This window comes from Vulpes vulpes, chromosome 6 (genome assembly GCF_048418805.1).
Source record: "Vulpes vulpes isolate BD-2025 chromosome 6, VulVul3, whole genome shotgun sequence".
Classification (NCBI taxonomy): Eukaryota; Metazoa; Chordata; class Mammalia; order Carnivora; family Canidae; genus Vulpes; species Vulpes vulpes.
The window spans coordinates 9,428,481-9,456,109 of NC_132785.1; the positions used below are offsets into that span (position 1 = coordinate 9,428,481).

The 27,629-nt window shown below is 38.0% G+C and overlaps 1 protein-coding gene across 11 annotated transcripts in view; it reads left to right on the forward strand.

The window, feature by feature from the left end:
* MTRF1 (mitochondrial translation release factor 1) overlaps positions 1-27,629 on the forward strand; it is a 52,803-nt gene that overhangs the window by 14,003 nt on the left and 11,171 nt on the right. For 6 of the 11 annotated variants that reach the window (XM_026009616.2, XM_072760637.1, XM_072760641.1 and 3 more), the window contains exons 6-9: positions 937-1,109; positions 8,047-8,164; positions 22,742-22,878; positions 25,267-25,365. In XM_026009616.2, the coding sequence (XP_025865401.1) occupies positions 937-1,109; positions 8,047-8,164; positions 22,742-22,878; positions 25,267-25,365 (527 nt within the window). Of the gene's footprint in view, positions 1-936; positions 1,110-8,046; positions 8,165-22,741; positions 22,879-25,266; positions 25,366-27,629 lie in introns of those variants that run through there. The other 5 variants (XM_072760642.1, XM_072760645.1, XM_072760647.1 and 2 more) reach the window with 3 other exon arrangements.

Below are 27,629 nucleotides of genomic sequence, written 5' to 3' on the forward strand. Positions count from 1 at the left end.
AAGGGGCACATGGAGAACTTTTGAGTGACTGGCAGAGTTCTTGATCTTGTGGTCATTAAACCACTTAAATCACCATTCATGTGATTTTTTTTAATGTCCATATAATATTTTATAATTAAAAGGTTTCTTAAAAAACATACTTGATAAGAAGACACTAGCCTAGGGACTCCAGGTGGCTCAGCAGTTGAGCGTCTGCCTTTGGCTTAGGGCGTGATCCTGGGGTCCCAGGATCAAATCCCACATCCAGCTCCCTCCATGAAGCCTGCTTCTCCCTCTGTCTGTGTCTCTGCCTCTCTCTCTGTGTGTGTCTCTCATGAATAAATAAATAAAATCTTTAAAGATAATAATGATAAAGGATCAGATAGCAAATATTAAAAAAAAAAGAGAGAGAGAGAGACCAGTCTAGGTATTAAGATTTTTTTGTGCTCATCTTCACATTCTACAGATTCACATTCTACAGCAAGAACTAAATTTCCATAGATTCTTGAAAACTTGGGAGGACCTATAGAATTACCCATCACTATTAAATTGTCATGTTATTGAGCATTCTGTTATATGCACCTTATAGCCTAAATTTATGGAGGGTAGTTCAATGCAGAAAATGGCCTACTATATTTTTTTTTGGAAGTATTTTTATAAAAGTAAAATTTGTTGATTACAGAAGATTTAGAAATGAAAAAAGTATAAAAAGTAAAATAAAATAACGTTGTTATTGTATTCCCTGGAGATAAGCATAAATAATGTTTGGTTTAATGTTTTAAACCAAAAATATTTCCTTTATATATAAATACACTGACATTGGAAAAATACAGTTGTGTACCTACTTTATGTTCTCATCTTTGTCTATTTGCACTCAGGCCTGAGATTAAAGGCATTTAAGATCCAGATCCCTTTCAAAGTAGAATTTATTAACATTTTTGGACTCTATGTTTCTAGGTGGGCTGCATCATGCAGCTGCCCGAATTTCTGGTGACAGCGTCTATAAGCATCTGAAGTATGAAGGTGGGGTTCACCGAGTCCAGCGAATCCCTGAGGTGGGCCTGTCAGCACGGATGCAGCGCATTCACACAGGAACCATGTCGGTTATTGTCCTCCCGCAACCAGATGAGGTAACCTCACCCAGAGGCATTGAAAACTTACTCTGACTTAATGGGTTTTGTGCTGAGAAAGCTTAGCTTCCAGCAAACTGTGATTTTCGGGGTTACATATTAAACTTTGCAGTCTCTGTTGGGAAATCCCTAACTCTTCCCCAGATGAAGTTGTCCTTCTTATGCCTAAGAGGTTTTGTTTTGTTTATTTAAATAGAAGACAGTTCTCTTCAAAAAACAGAATTCGCGAAGGTTTTTAAATGTTGCTTAAGTTTCATTTTAAGAAAAATATGATTTCCACAGATAATATGTTGAGATCAGTGATACAGGGTCTATATCTTATTAGTTGAATACAACTGTATTGCCTATATTTTTTTCCCTGACTTTTAAAAATTTTATTTTAAACATACAGAAAATTGAAAGAATACCACAATAAAAACTTTCATAACCTTTACCTGCGGTCAACACCTGTTTATATTTGCCACATTTACAGAATTTCTATATGTATGTGTGTATATACATTTTTTAAACTATATTATTTATATAATATAGCGGACACTGTGAGACCTTATCCCTCAAATCTTCAACTTAACATCTCCTCTAAGAATAGAACATTCTTCTACCTAAAACAATACTATTATCTGTCCATTGATTGATGAACGGATAAAGAGGCTGTGTATATACATGATGGAATATTATTGAGCCATCAGAAAGAATGGAATCTTGCCATTTGCAATGACATGGATGGAGCTGGAGAGTATTAAGCTAAGCAAAATAAGTCAGAGAAAGACCATGTGATCTCACTCATAAATGGAATTTAAGAAACAAAACAGATAAACATGGGGAGAAAAAAGAAAGAGGGAAACCATAAAAGAAACTCTTTTTTTTTTTATTTTTAGAATTTTATTATATTTTTTTATTTATTTATGATAGTCACAGAGAGAGAGAGAGAGAGAGAGAGAGAGAGGCAGAGACACAGGTGGAGGGAGAAGCGGGCTCCATGCACCGGGAGCCTGATGTGGGATTCGATCCCGGGTCTCCAGGATCGCGCCCTGGGCCAAAGGCAGGCGCCAAACCGCTGCGCCACCCAGGGATCCCTTTTTTTTTTTTTTTTTTTAAGAAACTCTTAATTGTAGAGAACAAACAGGTTGCTGGAGGGGACATGTTGGGGGTGGTGCTAAATGGGTGATGAGCATTAAGGAAGGCACTTGTTGGGATGAGCACTGGGTGTTGTATATAGGTGATGTAGATTAAATTCTACTACTGAAACTAGTATTGCACTATGTTAACTGGAAATTAAAACTTAAAACATAAGTAAAATGGATATAATATCTCCAACTCCATAATTTTTCTTTTTCTTTTTCTTTTTTTTTTTTTAGAAGGAGGGAAGGGCAGAGGGAGAGATGGAGAGAGAATCTTAAGCAGGGCCCCACACCCAACACAGAACCCAATGCAGGGCTTGATCTCACGATGCTGAGAGAGATCATGACCTGAGCAGAAATCAACAGTTAGATACTTAACCTACTGAGCCACCCAGGTGCCCCAACCCCATAATTCTTCTATAGGGATTAAATGAGAAACTAAGGGTTATGTACCCTTAGATTGGAGACCAATAGATTGGAGACCTTTGTATAATATCAATAATAATGAAAAATTACTTGAAAGAATACTGTATCTGTGAAAGTCAACCATAATTCTGTAAATTGTCTAGGAAAACCTCCTGTGATCTGTCAACTCACAGAATACTTCTCCACTCTAATTGTTTCAAGTTTTTTCTCCCACCAAGCAATTTCTTCAATTCTCTGTGGACACCAAGTGGGTGTTTTATAATTCAACTCGTTTCTGACACTATTTACTAGGGAACAGCATCAGACCCCACAGGCTAAGAGCTTGGTCCCACAAGATTTCCTCCCTTCCCACTTTAGAGGCCAATTGAAGTCCAGGTTGTCACCTGTGCTTCTGACCAAGTGGCCAAGAACTGAGAGGTTTCCACCATCCCCTCCTTGAGCTCTGTAATTTACTAAAGTGGCTCATAAAACTCAGTTACTACAAAAAATGGTTTATTACAAAAGATACAATTCAGGAATAGCCAGATGGAAGAGATAAATCAAGCAAAATACACAGGAGGTACAGAGCTTCCATACCCTCTCTAGGTGCACCACCTTCCCAGCACCTCCACATGTTCATCAGCCTGAAAGATCTTTGAACCCTGCAGTCTTGGGATTTTCATGAAGGCTTCTATACATAGGCATGATTGAGGAAATCATTGAGCATTCAGGATTAATTTGACATCCAGCCCTTTATCCTTCCTTGGCGTGGGGAGGGGGATGGAGCTAAAACTTTCAATCCTCTCATCATCCCATGGTTGGTTCCCCTGGCAATTAGCCCCCCTTGTGTAGTTTTCTAGGGACTTTCCAAAAATCACCTCTTATTAACATAAACTCAAAAAGGGGTTTGTTATGAATAACAAAATACCTTTATCTCTCTTATCATAGGAAATTCCAGGGGTTTTAGGAGTTCCGTGTAGTTATTTTATAGCTTTTGTTTTTTAAATCGGGATCCCATCGAGTTTCACACATTTTTATTCATTGTTATTTATCTTTAAGTCTAGAACAGTCTCCCAACTTCTTTTTTTCTTTGTAAGATTTTATTTATCTATTTATTTGAGAGAGAGAGCACAGGTCTACCTGTGGGGAGGAGCAGAAGAAGAGGGACAGCCACACTCTGCATGAGCATGAAGCCCCATGCAGGGCTTGATCCCATGACCCTGAGGTCATGACCTGAGCTGAAATCCAGTGTTGGGCGCTCAGCTGACTAAGCCACCCAGGCACCCTGCAGCCTTTTAAAAAATATATATATATATTTATTTATTTTTAAAGATTGTATTTATTCGTGAGAGGCACAAAGGGAGAGGCAGAGACCCAGGCAGAGGGAGCAGCAGGCTCCTCGAGGGGAGCCCGATGTGGGACTCAATCCCAGGACTCTGGATGGTGCCCTGAGCCAAAGGCAGACATTCATCCCACTGAGCCACCCAGGTGTCCTCCGCCCTTTTTTTTTTTTTTTTTTTAATGACACTAGTATTTTGAAGAATCTGGAGCCTTTGTCTTGTAGAGTGTCCCACATTCTGAATTTGTTTCCTCTTGGTACTCTTTAACTTGTTCCTTTATCCCATTGCATTCAGGTCATACATTCTGAGCAAGAATACCTTATAGGTGTAACTATATTCCTGTTGCATCTTATCAGAAGGCATATAATATCAGATTGACTTCTGGTGAAGATTAGTTTCCATGTGGTAACCACAAAACTATCTCCATTGTAGAAGTGTATTTTTCTCTTGACGGTTATTGAGTAATGTCTAGGTACACATAGCCTATTTCTAACAACTTTTCATCATGATCTTAACATCCATTAGTGATCATTTTTGCCTGAATCAGTTATTTTGTTGGCGTGGAAGATGGAGATTTTTCTGTCATTTCTTCTACATTTATTAACTGGCATTTTTTTCTGTCCAGAACTTTCCTCCCTATTACCTTCTCACCTCCTTCCTTCTTGCTTGCTTTTTCCTTTATATTACCTCATCATAAACTCAATATTGTTCATCTATTGGCCTCATAGATACACACATTTTTTTAAATTATGTGAGTTATAATCACTTGTTTTTGATGTTCAAATTTGTTCCTGATTTGGCCAGTAGTAGCCTTTATAGGGTAGTCCCTTTTGAAATGACCCCATCAGTTTATGAGCATATCCTTGCTTTCTGGCATAATTAGATATCCTAACCCACCTTTTGCCTTTCTGCCTCAGACTTGAAGTCAGATCACATTTCTTTGAGTGAGAAATGTACCCAGAAATCAAGATCTAGGTTCTAGGTGTGCTCATTATTACTAAAGTGTGTTTATATTTAGATTCTTCAGTGGACAGAGCTAGGAGAAACATATGATTTTAAATCACTGTTGAAATTATTGTTACTATCAACTCAAATTTAGCATTACAGGGAGGGCAGCCCAGGTGGCTCAGTGGCTTAGCACTGCCTTCAGCCCAGGGTGTGATCCTGAAGACCCAGGATCGCATCCCACGTCGGGCTCCTTGCATGGAGCCTGCTTCTCCCTCTGCCTGTGTCTGTGCCTCTCTCTCTGTGTCTCTCATGAATAAATAAATAAAATCTTAAAAAAAAAAAAAAGTTACAGGGAGTTTTTCTCCCCTCCCTATCTTGTATTTTTTATTTATATCACTGCCCACTTAGAGTAGAAATTTTATTTCTTAATCACATTAATATATTTACTTTTTTTCCTTATTATATAGCATATATAAAATTGTTTTTAAATTACTTAGTAGGGACACCTGGGTGGCTCATAGGTTGAGCATCTGCCTTTGGCCCAGGTTGTGATCCTGGAATCGAGTCCCACATCAGGCTCCCCCATAGGGAGCCTACTTCTCCCTCTGCCTATGTCTCTGCCTCTCTGTGTCTCTCATGAATAAATAAATAAATAAAATATTTAAAAAAATAAATTAATAAAATAATAAAATAAAATAAATAAAATAATAAACTACTGAGTAATGTTTAAGATTTCTGTCCTTAGAATATGGTTCACCAAGAAAGGTGTAGTCAGAGCACAATGTTCAAAGACCATCTGAAATAGTGTTTTTCTATGTGGTTATGATAGCATTATGGTAAATATTTTGATTCATATGTTCCTTTTCCTATTGAATATTAGGATTTGATTTTTCTTTCCTCTTTTACCTAATTTCATTTTTGGTGTATTGAGCATTTACGTTGTTGGGAAATCAAAACCATAGAGTTGTCTTGCTTCCTTCTTATACTTCCACCATTCTCACTCATCCCCTTATTTTCTTTATATTCTTGAAAATTACACTCATGTAGTAGAGTTTCATTTTCATAAAAGAGCAAAGTCTTATTCTCTTGACATTTAAAGTTCTCTGTATATTATTAAGTCACTGGTTCTTTGTTCAGGATTTCCCAATAGTCATTAGGTAATTTCTATAACATTTGGGGGAGAATATGACATAGAATATGCATATATTTGCTATATAACTATTTCATATACTGTAACTGCAAAAAATGGGAAATTATTCTTCATCCCTTTAGTGTTTATTGAAATTTTGAGGTAGCCAACACTGGCATATTTTAACAAAAGCTGCATAATTTTTTTCTTCACAGTATAGAACTCATTTAGAGGAAACAAAAGAATAACCAGGTTGTATATTAGATTCAAAAACTGTTATTACTGTGCTTTATAAAGAGTCACACTTGCTATCATTCATACAAGTGAATGGTAAATGTGAAATAAGATGTTAATTCTCCCCTGAAAAACAGTGTATTTTTTAACTATTTTTTTTGTGTGTGGGTAACAAATTACCGCAAGCATAGGGTTTTAAAACAATAAGAATTTATTCTCACAGTTCTAGAGGCCAGGAGTCCACTCAAGGAATTGCCAGAGCTGTGCTCCCCCCCAAAGCTTCGGGGAGAGAATATTCCCCTATCTCTCCTAGTTTCCAGGTGTTCTTTGGCTTGAAGCTGTATGACTCTGAATGCATGTGTTCCTCTCCTCTTCTTTCTCCTCCAGCTGTCTGAGGACACTTCTCATTGGATTTAGTGCCTCACTGAGTAATCCAGGATGATCTCATCTTTTTTCTTTTTTTTTTTTTTAAGATTGTATTTACTTATTTATGTAAAAGAAAGAGAGTGAGCACAAGCAGGGGGAATAGCAAGCAAAGGTATAGGGAGAAGCAGGCCTCCCACCAAGCAGGGAGCTCAATCCCAGGACCCCGGATCATGACCCAAGGTGAAGGTAGACGCTTAACTGACTGAGCCACCCAGGCACCCCCAGGATGATCTCACCTTAACTCAATTACAGCTGCAAAAGCTCTTTTTCCAAATGAAGTTCTAGTGGTTAGAACATGAAAAGATCTTTTTCCAAATGAGGTTCTAGTGGTTAGAACATGAACATATCTTTTTGGACACCTCCATTCAGTCCGTAGATCAGTGCGTGCATGCGCGCGCACGTGCGCACACACACACACAGTAGATTCTCATTGTTCATGGTGCTTATGTTCTGTAAAGTCTCAGAAAACACTGATTTAGCAAATATTGAACCATCATTTCCCCCAGAGGATATATATGTGTGCATGTATATACATATATTTATATACCCATATATATGTTCCTATATCTATGTATATTACAAAAATTATAAGCTTAAAAATAATCCATCCAAATAAATAAATAATAAGATTTAAAAACTACAAAATGTAGTCCATCCTGGTAGATTCTATTTTTCTTTATTTTACAAAATGACAATGAAGTTCAGAAGTGTTGGGTGACTTACCTGAGGCCACTTCACTAACAGATGCCAGAATTGGGGTTCATACCCCATCCAACTAACATGAGAGCCACAGTTTCTTGTACTATACTGCTCTACCCCTTCCTGTTTTCATTTTTGTTCACACTGAAAAACGAAAGCAAAGCATCACCTTGTTCAACATCAGCTTGGAAATGCGCACATATAGAGCAACTTGGATTTTGTGCTGTCCTGTGCATGTCTGCTAGTGACTGTGAAAATGCTGCAACGATCGATTTGGGGGATCAAATAAAGTAGGTGAATTTACAGATACAGAATCCGGGAATAAGGAGGATCAACTTTATGTATACACACACATACACACATACAGAGAGATATTTCCTGTGCTGTGACTTTGTGGGATGATAATGAAACTTGTAAGATGACATAACTCAGTGATCTCACAGCATCATAAGTCAATGTCAAAAAAATAGAACCCATTGGAATAGGGAGTTTGTTGTTCTTTCATTGGTATAAGCTATTTCTTAGTTTAATGGCTATGACTTAGAACAAGACAGCACGGTTTATTTGAAAAATCTTGAAATAAATTTAGTATTAAAGCATTGTTGAATTTACTTGCTCCATACCTTTCGTTCTAGGTAGATGTGAAGGTGGACCCCAAGGATTTGCGAATAGATACATTTCGGGCCAAAGGAGCAGGAGGACAGCATGTTAATACAACTGATAGTGCTGTCAGACTTGTCCATATTCCCACAGGTAATCAGGTCCCTTTGCTTTTGTACTTTTGACCCGTTTTTACATCATACAAAACTGTTCAACATCGAGAAGAAAACAGTTTTGTATCAGTGTCTTGTTTTAAGAGTCTCGCTTTAAGAGTCTCGTTTAAGGTCTTTACAAAGACCTTTTAAAGATGACTCTGGAGTCGTGGGTCTGAGGTCCCCAATATGGTCATATTCCACTTCTGTTTGGAAAAGGCACCTGTCTCAAAGGATACAGTGAGAGGACCTATTCAGAGAAGCCGCCAAAGTATACTGGACAGCAGAGGTGTCCCAGCCTAAAAACAAAACTTGAAAGTAGTCCTGGACATGCCACTGCAATGGATCTTTTGTCATCTTATAGACTGACCACTAGCTCCACTGGTCTGTGTTGTATTATTGCTGTTATTTTGAATATTGGTAATTTTGGTGTACTATGAGGTAGTTTTGTAGTCTTTACTGTGATTTTAAAATATTTCTATCATTTTTTAGATTTTAAACTAAATTGTAAGCTTTTACAATTTCTTTCCTTTTTAAAATTAATTTTTGTTATATATTAAATGAGTTTTTTGTTCATTTTTAAGATTTTATTTATTCATTCATGAGAGACACGGAGAGAGAGGCAGAGACATAGGAAGAGGGAGAAGCAGGCTCCCTATGGGGAGCCCGATGCAGGACTCAATCCCAGGACCCCGGGATCACAACCTGAGCCAAAGGCAGATGCTTAACCACTGAGCCGCCCAGATGCCCCTATATTAAATGGTTTTAAACGCCAGTGGTAAAGTCCTGTACCAAAACCCAGCAGCTTCTTGGACCTCTTTTTACTCCCCTTCCCTCCTTCCTTGACCCTAATTACCTGCAGGCAACCAATTTAAACTCTTGCTATTTTTTTCTGGTAATTACCTCGTGTTTCTAAATGATACACAAATTGTACTCTGCTGATAACTTAGCTATAAGATCATATATATATATATGTGTGTATATATATATATATATATATGTGTGTATATATATATATATACTGACTTATTAGTCTAGTAGATGAAGCTTATGGCTCTCATAATATCCTGTTTTCCTAACATATTTATGTATATTTTGGCAAAACTAATCTTCATCACTTTCATGTAAAGAGTAAGTGAGTAGTGTTCACTGTTGAGCCAAGTAGCCTACAGGTATCCTCCTGCTTTTCAGAAATTCACATTTTCACTTTTATGAAAAACCTACGTTATACAAGTTTTCACCAACCAAAAGAAATCTAAAACATTTTCATTTTTACAGAAAAAAAAAAAGGTAAAAAGCAAAATAGTGTTCAGCATTTATTTTGCAGCTAAGTGTTATAGAGGCTTCGAGCGCTCTGTGCAGTGAGAGTGGCCCCATGAAGCTCCTTCCCCGGGAATTACACTCAGCATCTCAGCATTAAGCTACCACAGCTTTGAACTCTGTGAGCATCTGGGCTTTATCTCAGTTTATTTTCCCAATTTATTTTGTATATCCATTAGAAAGATGTGTTTTAATAACAGAGTTTTTTGGGGGGTCTGGGAATGCTCAAAAAATTTTCCGTGTAACTTAGTGATAATTGCTCTTCACTTTACAACATTTTGGCCTATGAAAGATCTCATAGGAATGTTCTTCTTTCTGATAGCAGGGGAGAGACTATACTGTGATTTCATTTCTTAGGGTTAATAATTACTTCATTATTTTTATATTTGCTTACTTCTCTTTGATTCAGTCTTCCTTGTTCTTCCAGAAGTTCTGTAGAATAGAATTAACTAGATTTTATATTGGGCTAATGCATTGTGGCACGATCTCTGTTAGAGCCCTCCGTTATGGTGCTCTAGTCTGGAGCAGTTGCTCTCCAGGGCTGCAATGCAGAGGTTGTTCTGGACACTGACAGGGAATTCTTTTCCACCCTATTCTGTGCTGGAGCCTCTTATATCTTAGGTCCCATCTCATCTCTCTTAGTTTACTCCTTCATTTTAGTGAAGTCCTTCAAGTGATTTCCTGAGAAAAGATGCATGAGATGAATGTATTCTGAAAATAGCTTTATTCTGATCTCCTGATTCACTGGGGATGAATACTTGGTTGGAAACCATGTCCTCTTAGAACATTTTACACTTTTGTCATTCATTATTTCTAATATTTTTAATTAAAATTTAATTTTCAGAATTTAAATTTTGAATTCACAATCCCGAGCTTAGATCAAGAGTCAGAGGCTTAACCCATTCATTCTGTTTGTTGCCTTCAATATGGAGACTCCTGCCCTTTAGTTCTGAAATCTTTTCTTCAGTTATTTCTTATTCACTGTTTTCTTTGTTCTTCCTGGAATTTCTGTTAGTCAGATGTTAGACCTCTTGGATTTACTGTTTGTCTTCTTTTATTTTCTCTCAAATTGTCCATCACTTTGGTTTTAGGTTTTTTCCCCCAACACTTTTACTAAATTTTAAAAAATTGTTCTTTTTAAAAATATTCACAAATTCTTTATTTTCAGAATTGTCCCATTTTTATAACATCCTTTTGTTATTATTGATGCATTGTTTTTTTATTCAAATATATGAATTTTAGTTTCCCTGAAGTTTTCTCCTCCTTCATATAATGTCTCTGTTTCCTTTCAGTTTATTTTTTCCGTTTCACTCTTAATTTCTGGTCAGAAAGGTCAAGGAATTCTTTACTGTCTTTATATATACACAATAACAGTGAGGTTCTAAAAACTCTTAAGTGCTTGGGTGCCACTTACCCACTAGTAAGTTTCACTTTAGGGCAGTTAGATGATTAATTCACTTTTTTTATTAGGAACTCCCAAATGTCAAGGTTTGTAGATCTTTTCTAATTCACTTTTTTATTAGGAACTTCCAAATGTCAAAGATTGTAGATCTTTTCACTTGAGTAGTTTGTTTTCTCCTGAATAGGATTCTCTGAGATTACATTTAAGAGTAAGGTCAAGGTCTCACCATTTAGTAAGCAAACTTCCTTAATCCTCTTGTTTTCTTTCCCATGTCTCATTTAATTTCCTTTGTGCCAAGTGTCAAGTCGAACTTCCCTTGTTTAATTCTCTAAAGACTATACCTTCTGCCTCCTACAGACAGAGGGAAGGGACTTAGAGATCTACTTCAGGACTTTCTGATTTTAGTCCTTAACTTCTAAGTACCTGGTGCCTCAGTTCCTGGGCCTTTCTGCTACTCAGCAGGGCAAAAAGGCTTGTTTCTGGTCAGCTATCCAACTACAAGGAGTAACATTTCACCTTCCTCCCCACTGCTAAGTCATTTACCATTCTTCCATAGCCTTTCTGCCTTTATATATTGTGTTTGGGGCTCTGTGCATCACCTGTTTTTATTTTGTATTTACATTTCTTTTTCTTGTTTTAGTGTCATTTTTAAAAGAAAGAGGAGGCCATCTTGAAATCAGATGTCACCTTTAAATTTTAAATTCATTGTCAGCCAATTATTATTGCTTGTACTGTTTGTAATAGCAAAAGTTGATGTAGCCTAAATATCCAGCAACAGGATAATTTTATAATGTCTCTCAAGATTTCTTTGATTTTTACTCCCTAAGAAACTAAAAACTGGGGCATCTGGGTGGCTCAGTGGTTGAGCTTCTGCCTTCAGCCCAGGGTGTGATCCTGGGGTCCTGGGATCAAGTCCCACATCAGGCTCCCTGCTGGGAGCCTGCTTCTCCCTCTGCCTATGTCTCTGCCTCTCTGTGTGTGTGTCTCATGAATAAATAAATAAAACCTTTAAAAAAATAAATTTAAAAAAAATTTAAAAAGAAACTGTAAACAGTGAGAATATATACACAAAAGAACAGAAAACATTTATAACCATTCCCAGTAACCACTGTTGGCATATATCTTTTTTTTTTTTAATTTATTTTTTATTGGTGTTCAATTTGTGTTGGCATATATCTTTGCTGTATATCTTTTCAAATTTGCTCTTTTATGCATATAGAAATGTATCTTTTTTCACCAAAAATGAGGTGATACTTTTTGTAGTTTACCATAATTTACCTAAGAAGTCCACAAATTTTTGGATACTTAGTGTGTTGTGCTTCAACCCTGTATTGTGGGATATTGTTCTATATTATAAACTGTCCAGAATAGTAATAATGAGCTTAAGCTGAATTAAAAATTAAAATGAGAAAAAGTCAGGTAAAAGTGATAAAAATTATGACAAAAATGAACCAAAATATTTTAAAAACATATCCTTGTGCAGCCATAAATTACTGACTTTACAAAAAGTGACCAATATTTTTGTTGCCAAACTCACCTTGGGCTAAATTATTTTTTAGCCACTTAAGATCGATTCTTTGATCTAAAAGAGGCCCTAAGGCTTACCCTCAAACCTTCCCTTAGGCCATGTATTACAAGGACTACTAGGGCTTATGAATCCATGTTATGAGCAGGTGATTTCTTAAGTCAACTGTGTACTTTGAGGTTTACTGTGACTTCAGTATCTATTGCAAAGAAAACTGAGCCTTTCTTCTAATCTGTCCACTCCACAACCCTTAGAATGGGAACTATGTCCCTGTTAGACTTGAAAGTGAGAGCTATAGGTCATTTTTCCATTTCCCTCTTGCACATGGACTCTGAAAACTCACACTTTTTTCTAACCTAATGCTTCTGTAGAACTCCATTTTTCAGCCATTGGAAGAGTGGTACCATGGGGTTACGGTTAAATGTTCAGGGAAAAGTTACCTTTTTTAGTGAAATTTATCAAATTGAGATGAAGACAAATTAGTATTTTCTGCTTTAAAGCAGGCTTTTTAGGGATGCCTGGGTGGCTCAGCATTTGAGCGTCTGCCTTTGGCTCAGGGTGAAGATCCCAGGATCTGGGATTGGATCCTCCCTCTACCTGTGTCTCTGCCTCTCTCTCTGTGTCTCTCATGAAGAGGTAAAAAAAAAATAAAAAATAAAAAAAATAAACAAAGCAGGCTTTTTAGTTTCTTACTAATTAATGAAAGTGGACCTCTGTAATTCTAACAATGTATTCCTTCATCATCATAGATTATAGATAATCCCTAATTCTTCCAAATCAGATTTAATTTTTATATCATTTTATACTTTTAAGATTACAGGATTTTTATTTAATCTTTGATTATGTATAATTTATTTCATCTAATCTAAGAACCCATCAATTGAAAGAGAAATCACTATTTTGTTGCTATGAAGAAATATAAAAAATAGTACCAATTAAGTTATCATATGCCAATAAGGATAAGATGCATCTCAAGTTCAGAGATGTTAATTTTCTTTAATGGGCTATTTAGAATGATACATGGTCTATTTGTTCTCATTTATAATTGAAAATCTTTTAAGTAATAATGTAGTTATTTAGCAAATGTATATTAAATACCCTCTTGGTACTATTCCTACCTAGAATTTTGGAGTACTGAAACAACACTGAGAGAAGTTTTTGATTTTTCGAAGTCCTTTTACAGTTTTTCACAACTCCAGCATCTTACTTCAATAGCTCTTCTAATATTCAGCCTATCTCCCCCCTACCCAAATTCTCTATTCTTAAGTGAATACTTATGATTAAATATTCCTCAGCAGAAAGTATATTAAGACATATAATGAAGTGATTCCCTTGGGAATTACTGAGCTGATAAGTAAGTCTTAAGCTAAAAATTCTGACCTCAGGCACTGGATAGGAATAGTACCAGTGTATAAGCTGCCGGTCAGCTTATACTGCCGGTCAGCTGAGAAGAAGAGAAATTTGAAGGAAAGCTTATGAATGTCTAGCCTTCTCGAAATGAATATTTTCATATCTTTTGGGTGGTGCAAAAAGAATACCAGATTCAAGACAGCTCCAGGCAAATGCCTGAAGATGAAAGCAAGTTGGTGCCCCAGCCCAAACACATGACTGCAGTAAAGCAGATAAGAGAAAACCAATAGAGGTGAAACCTAGGCATTCCTACTAAAAATATTAGCAAGTATAGATTGTAGCTTAGTTAGGGTGAAAACATAATTTGGGGAGTAGAATTTTGTTTTGTTTTGTTTTTGGAGAGTAGAATTTTGTAGGAATTTTAAAAAATTTCCACCAAAATAGTTGCCATTATATCAGTTCAGCTGGCCTAAGCTAATATGGTTTTTGGCTTTTGTGGTTCAGAAAGAAAGGTACTTTTCACCTCTAATGTAACTGAGAGCAGGATGAGAAACAAACCTTCAGGGTGATAGCTGTGAAGTTAAGAATAGCACAATCTGAAATTTGAAGGGTCACTATTTCAGGTCCAGATTTGGGCTAAAAGCCACACAAACCCAGAAGTTGGCTAATGAAAATATGTATGATCAGATGTGGGATTAGCTGAATATAGAGCCAGGACAACTGAGAAACATTCATTCTAAAGTCTCCCTTGTAAAGAGTTTTAAATGATTTCTTTTCATTGCTTTCTATACAAAATCGACCCTTGAACAACATGGAAATTAGGGGTGCCAACCCCCCCAACTCTTGGCAGTCAAAAATACACACACAACTTTTGACTATCTTAAAATTTAATTACTAATAGCCTACTGTTGACCAAAAGCCATGCCAATATCATAAATAGTGATTAACACATATTTTGAATTGTATACTGCATTCTTATAATAAATTAAGCTAGAAGAAAGGTTATTAAGAAAATCAAAAGGAAGAGAAAATACATTTATAATACTATACTATAAAAAGAATTTATATAAGTGAACTTGTGCAGTTCAAACGAGTGTTGTTCAAGGGTCAACTGTTTATGCATTTTTATTTTTCTCTTTTCATTGTATTTATTTTTAATTGCCATGTAATTAACTTAGTGTTATGATAGTTTCAAATATATAATATAGTGTATATATATATGTAACGTATATATAGTAATTTAACAATTTTATACATTATTCAGTGCTCATCACAGTAAGTGTACTCTTAATCCCCATCACCTACAACCCCTCTGGTAACCACCATTTTGCTCTAAATATTTAAGAGTCTGGTTTTTTGCCTCCATTTTTCTTTGTTTTGTTTCTTAAATTCCATATATGAATGAAATCATATGGTATTTGCCTTTCTCTGACTGACTTATTTTGCTTAGCATCATACCCTGTAGCTCTGTCCATATCATTTCAAGTGGCAAGATTTCATTCTTTTTGATGGCTGAGTAATAATATTCCATTGTATATATTTGCCACATCTTTGTTATCCATTCATCAGTCAGTGGACATTTGGCCTCTTCCAAGTTTGACTATTGTTGATAATGCTGCTATAAACATTGGCGTGCATGCCTGTATTTTTGTATCCTTTGGGTAGATACCTAGTAGTGCAATTGCTGGATCAAAGGGTACTTCTATTTTTAACTCTTTGAGGAACTTCCATACTGTTTCCCACTGTGGCTGCACCAGTTTGCATGCCCAACAACGTAAGAGGGTTCCCCTTTCTCCGCATCCTTTCCAACACCTGTTGTTTCTTGTGTTGTTAATTTTAGCCATCCTGACAAGTGTGAGGTGGTATCTCATCATGGTTTTGATTTGTATTTCCCTGATGATGAGTGATGTTAAGCATCTTTTCATGTGTCTGTTAGCCATCTGAATGTCTTCTTTGCAAAAACGTCTATTCCTATCTTCTGCCCATTTTTTAACTGGATAATTTGTTTTTCAGGGGGTTGAGTTTGGTGAGTTCTTTATAGATTTTGGATACTAACCTTTTATCAGATAATGTCATTTGCAAATATCCTCTCTCATTCAGTAGGCTGGCTTTTAGTTTTGTTGATTGTTTCCTTTGCTGTGCAGAAGCTTTTTTATCTTGATGATATCCCATGATTTCACATGGGACATAATTCACAGCTTGAATATGATAATATTGGACCCGGGAACATGAAATCTCGTGTATTTTCATCATATGTAGACAGTGTTTCACCCACTGGTGGAACTAGTTGAATCAACTCAAACAATGCTGTATCATATTCAAGCTGTGAATTATGCTTTTGTTTTCCTTGCCTCCAGAGACATGTCTAGTGAGAAGTTGTAGCAGCCGAGGTCAGAGAGATTGCTGCCTGTGTTCTCCTCTAGGACTTTGATGAGTTTCTGTCTTACATTTAAGTCTTTCATCCATTTTGAATTTATCTTTGTGTACTGGCACAAAAGGAGACACATAGATCAACGGAACAGAAAAGGGGTTGCATTAAATATGTAGATGGCTTTGGGTAGTATAGACATTTTAACAATGTTCTTCCAATTCAGGAGCATGGAATGTTTTTCCGTTTCTTTGTGTCCTCTTCAATTTCTTTCATAAATGTTCCATAGTTTCCAGAGTATAGATCTTTTACATCTTGGTTAGGTTTATTCCTAGGTATCCCTATGGATTTTGGTGCAATTGTGAATGGGATCAATTCCATGATTTCTTTTTTTTTTTAATTTATTTTTTATTGGTGTTCAATTTGTCAGCACATAGAATAACACCCAGTGCTCATCCCGTCAAGTGCCCACCTCAGTGCCCATCACCCAGTCACCCCCACCCCCCGCCCACCTCCCCCTCCACCACCCCTAGTTCGTTTCCCAGAGTTAGGAGTCTTTATGTTCTGTCTCCCTTCCTGATAGTTCCCAACATTTCTTTTCCCTTCCTTTATATTCCCTTTCACTATTATTCATATTCCCCAAATGAATGAGAACATACACTGTTTGTCCTTCTCCGATTGACTTATTTCACTCAGCATAATACCCTCCAGTTCCATCCACGTCGAAGCAAATGGTGGGTATTTGTCGTTTCTAATGGCTGAGGAATATTCCATCGTATACATAGACCACATCTTTATCCATTCATCTTTTGATAATCCCTTGATTTCTTTTTCTGCTGCTTCGTTGTTGGTGTAAACAAATGCAACAAATTTCTGCATGTTGATTTTATATCCTGTGACTTTGCTGAATTCCTATATCAGTTCTAGCAATCTTTTGGTGGAGTCCTTTGGGTTTTCTATATAGAGTATAACATCTGCAAATAGTGAGAATTTGATTTCTTCCTTGCCAATTTGGATGCTATTTATTTCTTTCTGTTGTCTGATTGCTAGGATTTATAGTACTATGTTAAACAACAGTGGTGAGAATGGACATCCTTGTCTTGTTCCGGACCTCTCAGTTTTTCCCTATTGGGGATAATACTAGCTATGGGTCTTTCCTGGCTTTTATGATGTTGAGGTATGTTTCATCTATGCCTACTTTGTTGAGGGTTTTTATCAAGAATGGATTCTGTATTTTGGCAAATGCTTTTTTTCTGCATCTATTAAGAGAATCATATGGTTCTTATCCTTTCTTTTATTAATGTGGTATATCATGTTAATTGATTTGCAGATGTTGAACCACCTCTGCAGCCCAAGAATAAATCCCACTTGATTGTGGTGAATAATCCTCTTAATATACTGTTGGATCCAATTTGCTAGTATCTTGTTGAGAATTTTTGCATCATGTTCATCAGGGATATTGGCCTGTAAGTGTCCTTATCAGAATGGGGTCTTTGGTTTTGGAATCAAGGTAATGTTGGCCTCATAGAATGAATTTGGAAGTTTTCCTTCTATTTCTGTTTTCAGTTTTTTGGGGGAGAGGGTTAAGATTTTTTTTTTATTATTCATGAGACACACACACAGGCAGAGAGAGGCAGAGACAGGCAGAGGAAGAAGCAGGCTCCCTGAGGGGAGCCCGATGTGGGACTCGATCCCAGGACCCTAGGATCATGCCCTGAACCGAAGGCAGAAGCTCAATCACTGAGCCACCCAGGTGCCTTCCATTTCTGTTTTTGGAAGTTTCAGAAGAATGAGTATTAATTCTTCTTTAAATGTTTGGTAGAATTTCTCTGGCCCTGGATTTGGACTTTTGTTTGTTGGAAGATTTTAATTACTGATTTGATTTAGTTACTGGTTATAGGTCTGTTCAAATTTTCTATTCTTGTTTCAGTTTTAGTAGTTTGTACGTTTCTAGGAATTTGTCTACTACTTCCAGATTGCCCAGTTCATTGGCATATAATTGCTCATAATATTGTGTTATAATTGTTTTCATTTCTGTGGTGTTGCTTATGATCTCTTCTCTTTTATCCAAGATTTTGTTTATTTGGATGCTTTCTCTTTTCTTTTTGATAAGAAAGGTTTATCAAAGAAAGGTTACCTAGCTAAGGGTTTATCAATTTTATTGATTCAAAGAACCAGCTCTTAGTTTTGTTGATCTGTTTTACTGTTTTTTGTTTGTTTGTTTTTATATCATTTATTTCTGTTCTAATATGTATTTCCCTTCTGCTGGCTTTAGGCTTTATTTTCTGTTCCTTTTCTGACTCCTTTAGGTGTAAGGTTACGTTGTTTACTTGAGACTTTTCTTGCTTCTTGAAGTAGGTCTGTATTGCAATATACTTCCCTTTGAGGACTGCCTTTGCTGAATTTCAGTGGTTTTTGACTGTCATATTTTCATTTTCATTTGCTTCCATGTATTTTTAAAAATTTCTTCTTACATTCTTGGTTAACCCATTGATTCTTTAGTAGGATGTTTCTTTCACCTACATGCATTTGTGGTCTTTCTAAATTTTTTCTTGTGGTTGACTTCAAGATTCATAGCATTGTGGTTGGAAACTATGTATGGTATGACCTCAGTCTCTTTGTATTTGTTAAGGACTGATTTGTGACCCACTATGTGATCTGTCCTGCAGAATGTTCTGTGTGCACTCGTAAAGAATGTGTATTCTGCTTTAGGATGGAATGTTCTGAATATATCTGTTAAGTCCATCTGGCCCAGTGTGTCATTCAAAGCCCTTGTTTCCTTGTTCATTTTCTACTTAGATGATCTTTCCACTGCTGTGAGTGGGGTATTAAAGTCCCCTACAATTGTTGTATTATTATCAATTAGTTTGTGTTTGCTATTTATTGATTTATATATTTGGGTGCTCCCAAGTTGGGGACATAAATATTTATAATTGTTAAATATTCCTGATGGATAGATTCCTTGTTTATGATAGAGTATCCTTTTTCATCTCTTGGTACAGTCTTTGGTTTAGCTCTAATTTGTCAGATATAAGTATGGTTTTCTTTTGATGTCCATTAGCATGCCACATATTTCTCCATCCCTTCACTTTTAATTTGTAGATGTCTTTGGGTCTAAAATGAGTCTCTTATAGGCAGCATATAGATGGGTCCTCCTTTTTATCCATTCTAACACCCCATGTCTTTTAATTGGAGCATTTAGTCCATTTACATTCAGAGTAATTCTTGATGAATATGAATTTAGTGTCTATTGTGTTACCTGTAAAGTTGGTGTTTCTGATGGTGTTCTCTCTTCCTTTCTAGTTTTTGTTACTTTTGGTCTTTTTTTCCCTGCTCAAAGAGTCCTCTTTAGTATTTTTGCAGGGTTAGTTTAGTGGTCACAAACTCCTTTAGTTTTTGCTTGTCTTGGAACTCTTTATCTCTCCTTCTATTCTGAATGACAGCCTTGCTGGATAAAATATTCTCGGCTGCATATTTTTCCCATTCAGTAATTAAATATATCCTGCTAGTCCTGTCTGGCCTGTCAGGTTTCTGTGGACAGATCTGTTGGGAATCTGAGATGTCTTCCTTTGTAGGTTAGGGATATTTTTCCCTTGCTTTCAGAATTCGCTCCTTATTCGTGTATTTTGTGAATTTGACTATGATATGTCTTAGTGATAACTAGCTTTTGTGGAATTTAATGGGAGTTCTCTGTGCTTCTTGGATTTTGATATCTGTTTCCTTCCCCATATTAGGGAAGTTTTTAGCTATAATTTGCTCAACTAAACCTTCTGCCCCCTTCTTCTGGGACTCCTATGATACAAGTGTTATAATGCTTTAAAGAGTCACTGAGTTCCCTAACTCTAACTCTACATTCATGATCTAATACCTTTCTTTCCCTCTTTTCAGCTTCATTATTTTCCATAATTTTATCTTCTGTATCTATACCCTTGGTTTCATCCATCTTCATTATCATTGCATCCAGTCGGTTTTGCATCTTGGTTACAGCATTTTTTATTTTAGCTTGACCAGGTTTTTAGTTCTTTTATCTCTGCAGTAAGGGATTCTCTGGTGTCTTCTATGCTTTTCTCAGCTCAGTATTCCTTATAAGTTGTTTTAAATTCTTGGTTCAGGCATCTTATATCTGTATTGATTAAATCCCTGGCCGTTACTTCTTCCTGTTCTTTCTTTTGGGATGAATTCCTCCCATCTTGTCATTTTGTCTAGATCACTGTTTTTTGTTTGTTTGTCTTTGCGTGTGATTGTTAGGAAAGCCTGTTATATTCCTGCTCCTGACAGTAATGGCTATATTAAGAAGAGGTCCAGAAAAAAAAAAAAAGAAAGAAAAAGAAAAAGGGACCTATACTGTCTTGGGCCTGGTCCTTCAGGTGTTTCAGAGTGTGCACTCTGCTGTTTTGTTTTGGCTGCTCCTTCCCTCAGGTGAATCCTCTGCAGTTTCTCCTTGCCTGCAGTGAGGGGTGTTTAGGTCTTTCCTGGTGTGTGGCAAGGTTTTAACTAGGTGTGTTTTGGTCTGTTGTTGATGTTTTGTTTTTTGTTTTGTTGTTTTTTAATATCTAGATCCAGGGCCACGTGGGTGGCTCAGTCAGCTAAGCATCTGCCTTTGGCTCAAGTCATGATCCCAGGGTCCTGCGATTGGGCCCTGCTTGGGGCTCCCTGCTCAGCCAGGGAGCCTGTGTCTCCCTCTCCCTCTGCCTTTCCCTCTGCTTGTGTGCATGCAGTATCTCTCTCTGCACCTGTCGAATAAGTAAATAAAATCTTAAAAAAGAAAAAAGAAGAAGATAGATCCTATTTCCCCTAGAGGTGAAGGTTTGCAGCACTATGTGATCAGTAGCCTTAGTGCCCTTGAGGAGATTGTGCTGGTGTTCTGGGGTGGGGCCTGCTGTGCTGAGTCTCAGGTGGACTTGCCCTGCTGGGGACAAACCTGCAGGATGCAGCAGGGCGGGGCTTGGTGTAGGGTCCACTGGGGGGAGCTGTGTTGCTCACCGGAGTCAGGCCGAGCTGACTGGCAGGGGAGAAAATTGCATCGCCCAGCTCTCTCCTGGAGCTCTCCTGGAGAGGGGGTTCCCACCAGCCCCCTTCTGGAGGTCCTCAGTCACCTCACAACCCCATCACCCCTCTTGTGTCTCCGGCTCCCATCAGATCCCTGCCTTTACCCTGTTTATATCAGAGCTGCCCGCCTGCTAGGGGGCACCCTGCTCCTCTGTGTTTGAGCTCAGGCACTGGGCTGCATTTCAGAACTCCACATCTTAGGGACCCACGCTGCTCCTCTGGGGCAAGGTCTCGCCACATTGTGGCTGGTGCCACTTTGTCCCAGAAATGCAGTCAGTCACACAGCCACACAGTGGTTTATGGGAAAGTGCAGCTAAAAGGTTTGTTGCCCTCAGATGGTGTCTCTTCCCATGTAGGGAACAGGGACCACATCAGCGCTGCTAGTTCTGTCCCCTGAGAGGCCGAGCCAGCACTCCCAGGTGCACTCCAAGAAGGGGAGCTGGTCCCCCCGTGGGATCCAGGGGATCCTCAGACCACGCTGCCCACCTCCAGGTCTCCACCCTCCCTTCCCACCAGAGCACCACAAAGCACAACCCCATCGACGGCACAATCTCCTAAATCTTCCGGCTTTGCACTCCATTGCTCGTAAAAACTAGTTGTAGACAGCCCCTCTCCTTTTCCCAGTCACTGGTTTTGGGAAATAGTTTTTTGTGTGCAGTCCCTGGCCTGCTGCTTCTCTCTCTCTCTCTCTCTCTCTCTCTCTCTTCCCTCCCCTCCATGTTTGGGGCTCCCTCCTGTCCACAGCACCCCCCAGCTCTTCTCTCCCCCAGATCAACTCTCCACAGCTCCTACCTAACACAAGGTGGCCGTTTCCTTACCTGTAGATGTGCAGTTTGTGCTCTCAGTCCTCAGATCAATTTCTTGGGTGTTCAGATGATTAGATATTTATCTAGCTGTGTTTGAGGGATGAGGCAAGCTTAGGGTTCGCCTACCCCTCCGCTAACCTAATTCCTAAATACATACATTTATAAATAACCTATCTGCACACACGCACACACACACACACCCCATGTCTTTATCCATTCATCTGTTGATGGACACATGGGTTGTATAAAGTCATTCTTAAAACATCAGCTCTGTGTGAATTTGTGGTTTAACGGGGAAAAGCTGAGTGCCCCTTGACTAAAACAGAGACTGGAGCAGCACTGCATGGGGGTGGCAGTAGTTCACTCTCTGCAGGGCGGGCTGTCATCTGAATGAGCTGGGATGGAGAGGCAGAGCTGTGGGACTGAAAGGATGTGTAACCATCTGCAGATGCTACTGCCTTCAGTCTTCTCCTCTGAAATATCTTACTCAGATATCAGAATCTAAATAGCCAAGCTACTGCTTTTACCATCATGATGGTAAAAAGACAGATACAGCTTCTAAAGTATGCTAAGTCTAAAATTGTTGTAATCCCTTGTGATCTTTTCCTGATTAACCTTTCCCCCTTTAAAATGTTCCTGAGGTCTGTCCTTTTTTTTTTTTTTTTTCAGTTTTATTGAGGTATAATTGACATCTCAGTTCCGTCTTAATTTGGCTTCTGTAGGCTTACAGTTTACCTCTGATCCTTGTTATTTTTCAGGGCTTGTAGTAGAATGCCAACAAGAACGATCACAGATTAAAAATAAAGAAATAGCTTTGCGAGTGTTGAGAGCTAGACTCTACCAGCAGATTATTGAGAAAGACAAGTGTCAGCAACAAAGTACTAGAAAACTGCAGGTAAGATTTATATAGTATAAATAAATAAGTATAAAGGACTGTGGGGTGCCTGGCTGCTTCAGTCTGAAGAGCATGTGACTCTTGATCTTGGGGTCATGAGTTCGGGTCCCATGTTGACTGTAGAGATTATGTAAAATTAAAAAAATGATAATAACACCTCTGCAAAAAAGTCATCATTTTGTGTAGAAAGTGTAGTCTTTGTTCTGGATCAAATGGGAATATCTTATAGCATAGGGAAACATGCTTATTTGTTAAAAAGCAATAATTTCATTGTATATGGGCTGACAGATTATGGCTCAATTTGGAGTGCCGGTTTGCACATAAATAGATCAGGTATGCATAAACTCAGAATTTATTTCCCAGTTGTTTCTCTCCAGTGTTTGTATCATGACTGTCTTGAGGGGAGGTTAGGTTAAAAGATAAAATAACTCTCTGGAAATTAGGAGATTTGCAGGTTTTTTTTTTTTTTTTTAAAGATTTTATTTATTTACTCATGAGAGACACAGGCAGAGGGAGAAGCAGGCTCCATGCAGGGAGCCCGATGTGGGACTTGATCCTGGGTCTCCAGGATCACGCCCTGGACTGAAGGCGGCGCCAAACCACTGAGCCACCTGGGCTCCCCAGATTTGCAGATTTTTAATTGAAGAACCTATGCTGTTGTTAAAACTCTGGGATCAAAAGTAAATGGCACTGCAGAAAAACTGGTAATGGTGATTGCTGATTAGATGTGGGGACAAAAGGTAGAAGAGAGATTTCCACTGTAGATAGCTTTTGTACTTTCTGAATTTTGTACTTTCTGAATTTTGTACTATATTAATATATAGTATTATTTATTCAAATATATAGATAAATGCTAAGCAAAATGAATAAATGTCATTGTTTTTAAGTAAACAAATTATAGAATTTTAAATTCTAAAAAATGTAAAGTTGGTCTTAGAGATTGGAAGAGAAAGTGGAATAACTGCTTTTGTGTTGTTTTGCGGATGGGTTTGCTACACTAAATTTGGAAAACTTTGTGGCCTTTTAGGATAATGAATTATATCAACTTAAACATTAATTATCCTTTTGGCCTAGATGTCCTGATCATCTCACACTTTTTCCCTTCTAGCTTTCTTTACCCACATTCTAACTTCCGAATATTGAAAGTGACAGGGTTAATGGAATACTAATCCTCTGTGGTAATCCTAGATTGTTGTACAGCATCAGTATACACGTATGCAGATAGGAATGCTCATTCACAAACCATCGCTTCTTGGCACATGAGTGATAGCAGAAACACTAAGAACTCAGTGACATTTGAACTGATAAAAGATATTGGGACTTACTTGCTATTTGGCATTGCAATACCAGATGTTTCACATAGTAATTTTTAAAATAAGTAATTCATATTTGGCCTAGTGCAAATTGTGTGTGTGTGTGTGTGTGTGTGTGTGTGTGTGTGTGTACGTATGTGTGTTTTCAGAAATTCTTGTTTTGGGCCCCAGAAAAGACCTCCATGCCTCCCAATTAGCTTGTCCATCCATGTGAAACCCTTTAGTAGCTATTTCTAATGCTTAGAGAAGTTTTTGCTTCAACTAATATATACAGTAGCTTTTATAAGGAAGGCATTATGTCAGGTTCTCAACCTTGCTCCATTTATCACCTACAAAGCTTTGTCCATGCTTCAGGCCCCACCCCCCAAGAGTCTGATATAACTGATTTGGGTGGAAGCCTGGGCATTAATTTGATGCTTTGTGTTAGTAGTTCCCATACCTAACTGGTTGCAGAAAGGATGGCCCGGGAATGTTATAAAAAGCCATAATCCCTGATTTGGTATATCCAAGGTTAGACTTCAAAATCTTTAATTTTTTTTTTAAGATTTTATTTACTTGAGAAAGAGAATGAATGAACAGGGGTAGGGAGAAGCAGAATCCCCACTGAGCAGAGAGCCCAGTACAGGACTCCATCCCAGGACCCTGGGATCATGACCTGAGCCGAAGGCAGATGCTTACCTGACCAGGCACCCCTGTAACTTTTCTTCTTAACCCCTCAAGCAAATGATATGAGACTAAATTAAGTATAGCTGACCATCAGAAGAAGTTTTAAAAGTTAAAGGTTTTAAGGGACACCTGGGTGGCTCACTTAGTTAAGTGTCTGCCTTTGGCTTCAGGTCATGATCCCAGGGTCCTGGAATCGAGCCCCACGTCAGGCTCCCTGCTCTGCAGGGTGTCTGCTTCTCCATCTCCCTCTGTCCCCCCCAGCTGATGTTTGCATGCATTGTTTCTAATAAATAAAATCCTTTAAAAAAAACCTGAAACTGTTATAATAGGCCATTTACAAGCACATCTTCTATTGTAATAAAGGTAACTACAAAGTTAAAATATGAATTGCCTTTTTGTTATGGTGCAGGTAGGAACAAGAGCCCAGTCAGAGAGAATTCGGACATATAATTTCACCCAGGATAGAGTCACTGACCACAGGATAGCATATGAAGTTCGTGGTATTAAGGTAATATAACTGAATACGCTTTATGTACCTTTGCTTTTCAGGAAAGTGTACTCTAATTTTAGGGGGTTATGTCTAAAGTATTAGACATAACAGGTAATTTAAAATCATTAAACTGGCTTAAGACAGTACCCTCAAATTTGCAAACATTCATATTAGGTTGTGGGTAAGAAATGGGGTCTTAGTGGCAATTTGAAACTGTTCTCTTTGACTTCCAAATTCTTTGCTTTGCAATCACAGTGTATTAAGGTATATTCAATATACATGTATACAATATATCAGTTTTCTATTGCTCTGTAACAAATTACCATAAACTTTGTGGCTTAAAATAATATTTATCTTACGATTTCTCCAGGTTAGAAGTCTGGGTACAGCAGAGCTGAGTTCTCTGCCCTCGGGTCCTAAAGACCACCCGCAGCTGTTCCTTAAGTAGCCCCACCATACACCCTTTCCCACTTTGAATCTCTTGCAGGAATGGCTTAGGCCTTTTTAAGGGCTCACCTATTTAGGTCAGGCCCACCCCAATAATATTCCTTTTGAATGACTCAGCATCAACTGATTAATCACCTAATCACTGGAATGAAATCCCATCATAACACAGCTTCTGCCTCCATGTAAGGGAGAGAATTCTGCAAGGTGTGTACACCAGGGGGCATCTTCGAGGTCTGCCTACCACCATGGATTGCTCTTTAGATTCAGGAGTTATAATTATGCTGTTGGGGAAAGACCCTGCCGACATGGTTTGAACATTAACTTAACTAAATCCCATTTGGCCAGACAACTGCCGTTAATACATTCATGATGAAGCATAGGAAAATTCGCCTTTTGCTTCCCCTGAGGGGAAAAATGAACTGGTTCTCATAAAGAACTGTGTACAAAAGGCAAGATTTTGATTTTTTTTTTCCTTGATGCCATCTGATACGTAGGGCTTCTTTCACTTGACTTTGTCCCATTCTGTACTCAAAATTAAAGTCCTAATTTTACAAAGGAAATGTCTGTGTTTTTCAAATGTTTAGAAATTTCTGTGTATCTTATGCCACTTCTCCTGTCTTCTCAGCAATTTAAGACTGTCTCAAATAGGAACATAATAGCCTTGTCAAAAAGGAGAAAATATTTGCTAACTTCCGTTTCCTCAGGAAGCACACATAAAAACCAAACAGATTTGGCCATATTGTTCTGATTACACCATATTCTTTCTGCTGTTTTTCTGGTAGTGGCGACGGTGTTCCCTGAGACGGCTGCATCCTTACAGCCGGTAATATTTTTTAGAATAGCCCTTGGGTCTCCAGTTAGTATTCAGTCTTGAAACAGATGCAGGTTAAGTGGCTCTTACAGTTATAAAATGTCTGGCTTTTGGCTAACATGTTATAATAACTAAACTAGCATGCCAGACTCAGAAATAATAAGGGGAATTATATTTGTGTGCTCTCGTAATGATTAACCAGCCTACTGGGAAGGAAAAATACCATCCCATATTAGCGAAAGGAGAACGTTTGGAAATGTCATGGAAAAAATGTAGTACAACATTAAAATCTGTATGAAGGACAGGAAAGAGACGAGTAGGATTGAATAACTTAGGGACAGAATAGCTGTAGATAAGGCAGGAAAAGCAATAAGGGCCTTAACCCCGGGGGTGGGCAACAACCATAGAAGAGAATGGAAGGAGTGGAGAGGAAAGAAAGTGGCTGTCTGTTTGGGGGACTCAGCTCAGCTCAGCCCTGATCCTGTATCTTAGAGCCTGAATTTCTCCCTACTCCATTTATATAGTTCTTGATGAAGCTGCTCTGCTCTGACAGCATCATGATCCTGACCCAAGACAATAATTGGTTTGTTTGGGGAGGAAATCTGAACAAGCCCCCGCCAATGAGTTCCTTCCTTGCGTTTTTAAGCTGGAGACAAAGAGGGCCATTCTGTCGGCTAAAACTGACATGTGTAAAATTTACAAGAGGTTAGAAGCCACATTTCCAAACCATGAGGCGAAAGCAATGTTCAGTAAGAGATGAAGCTGATATTGAAAGGAGCAAAAATAGAACTGGATGGAAAGAATCTTGACGAGAGTAATCCCCGCCTCCATCTATTCCTGTGGCCAGCTTCATTCCCAGGGTGGTGGCAGTAGCCTTTCCATTCCTACCCTTGGGTTCTATGAGATCACCTTGTATTCTTAGTATGAGTTATCTTGTAGGTGATTTTATTTTTATTTATACTCATCTAGATCATAGGCACAGACTACCTGTAATATATCGTTTTTATGCTGTTTCTCAAAGTCC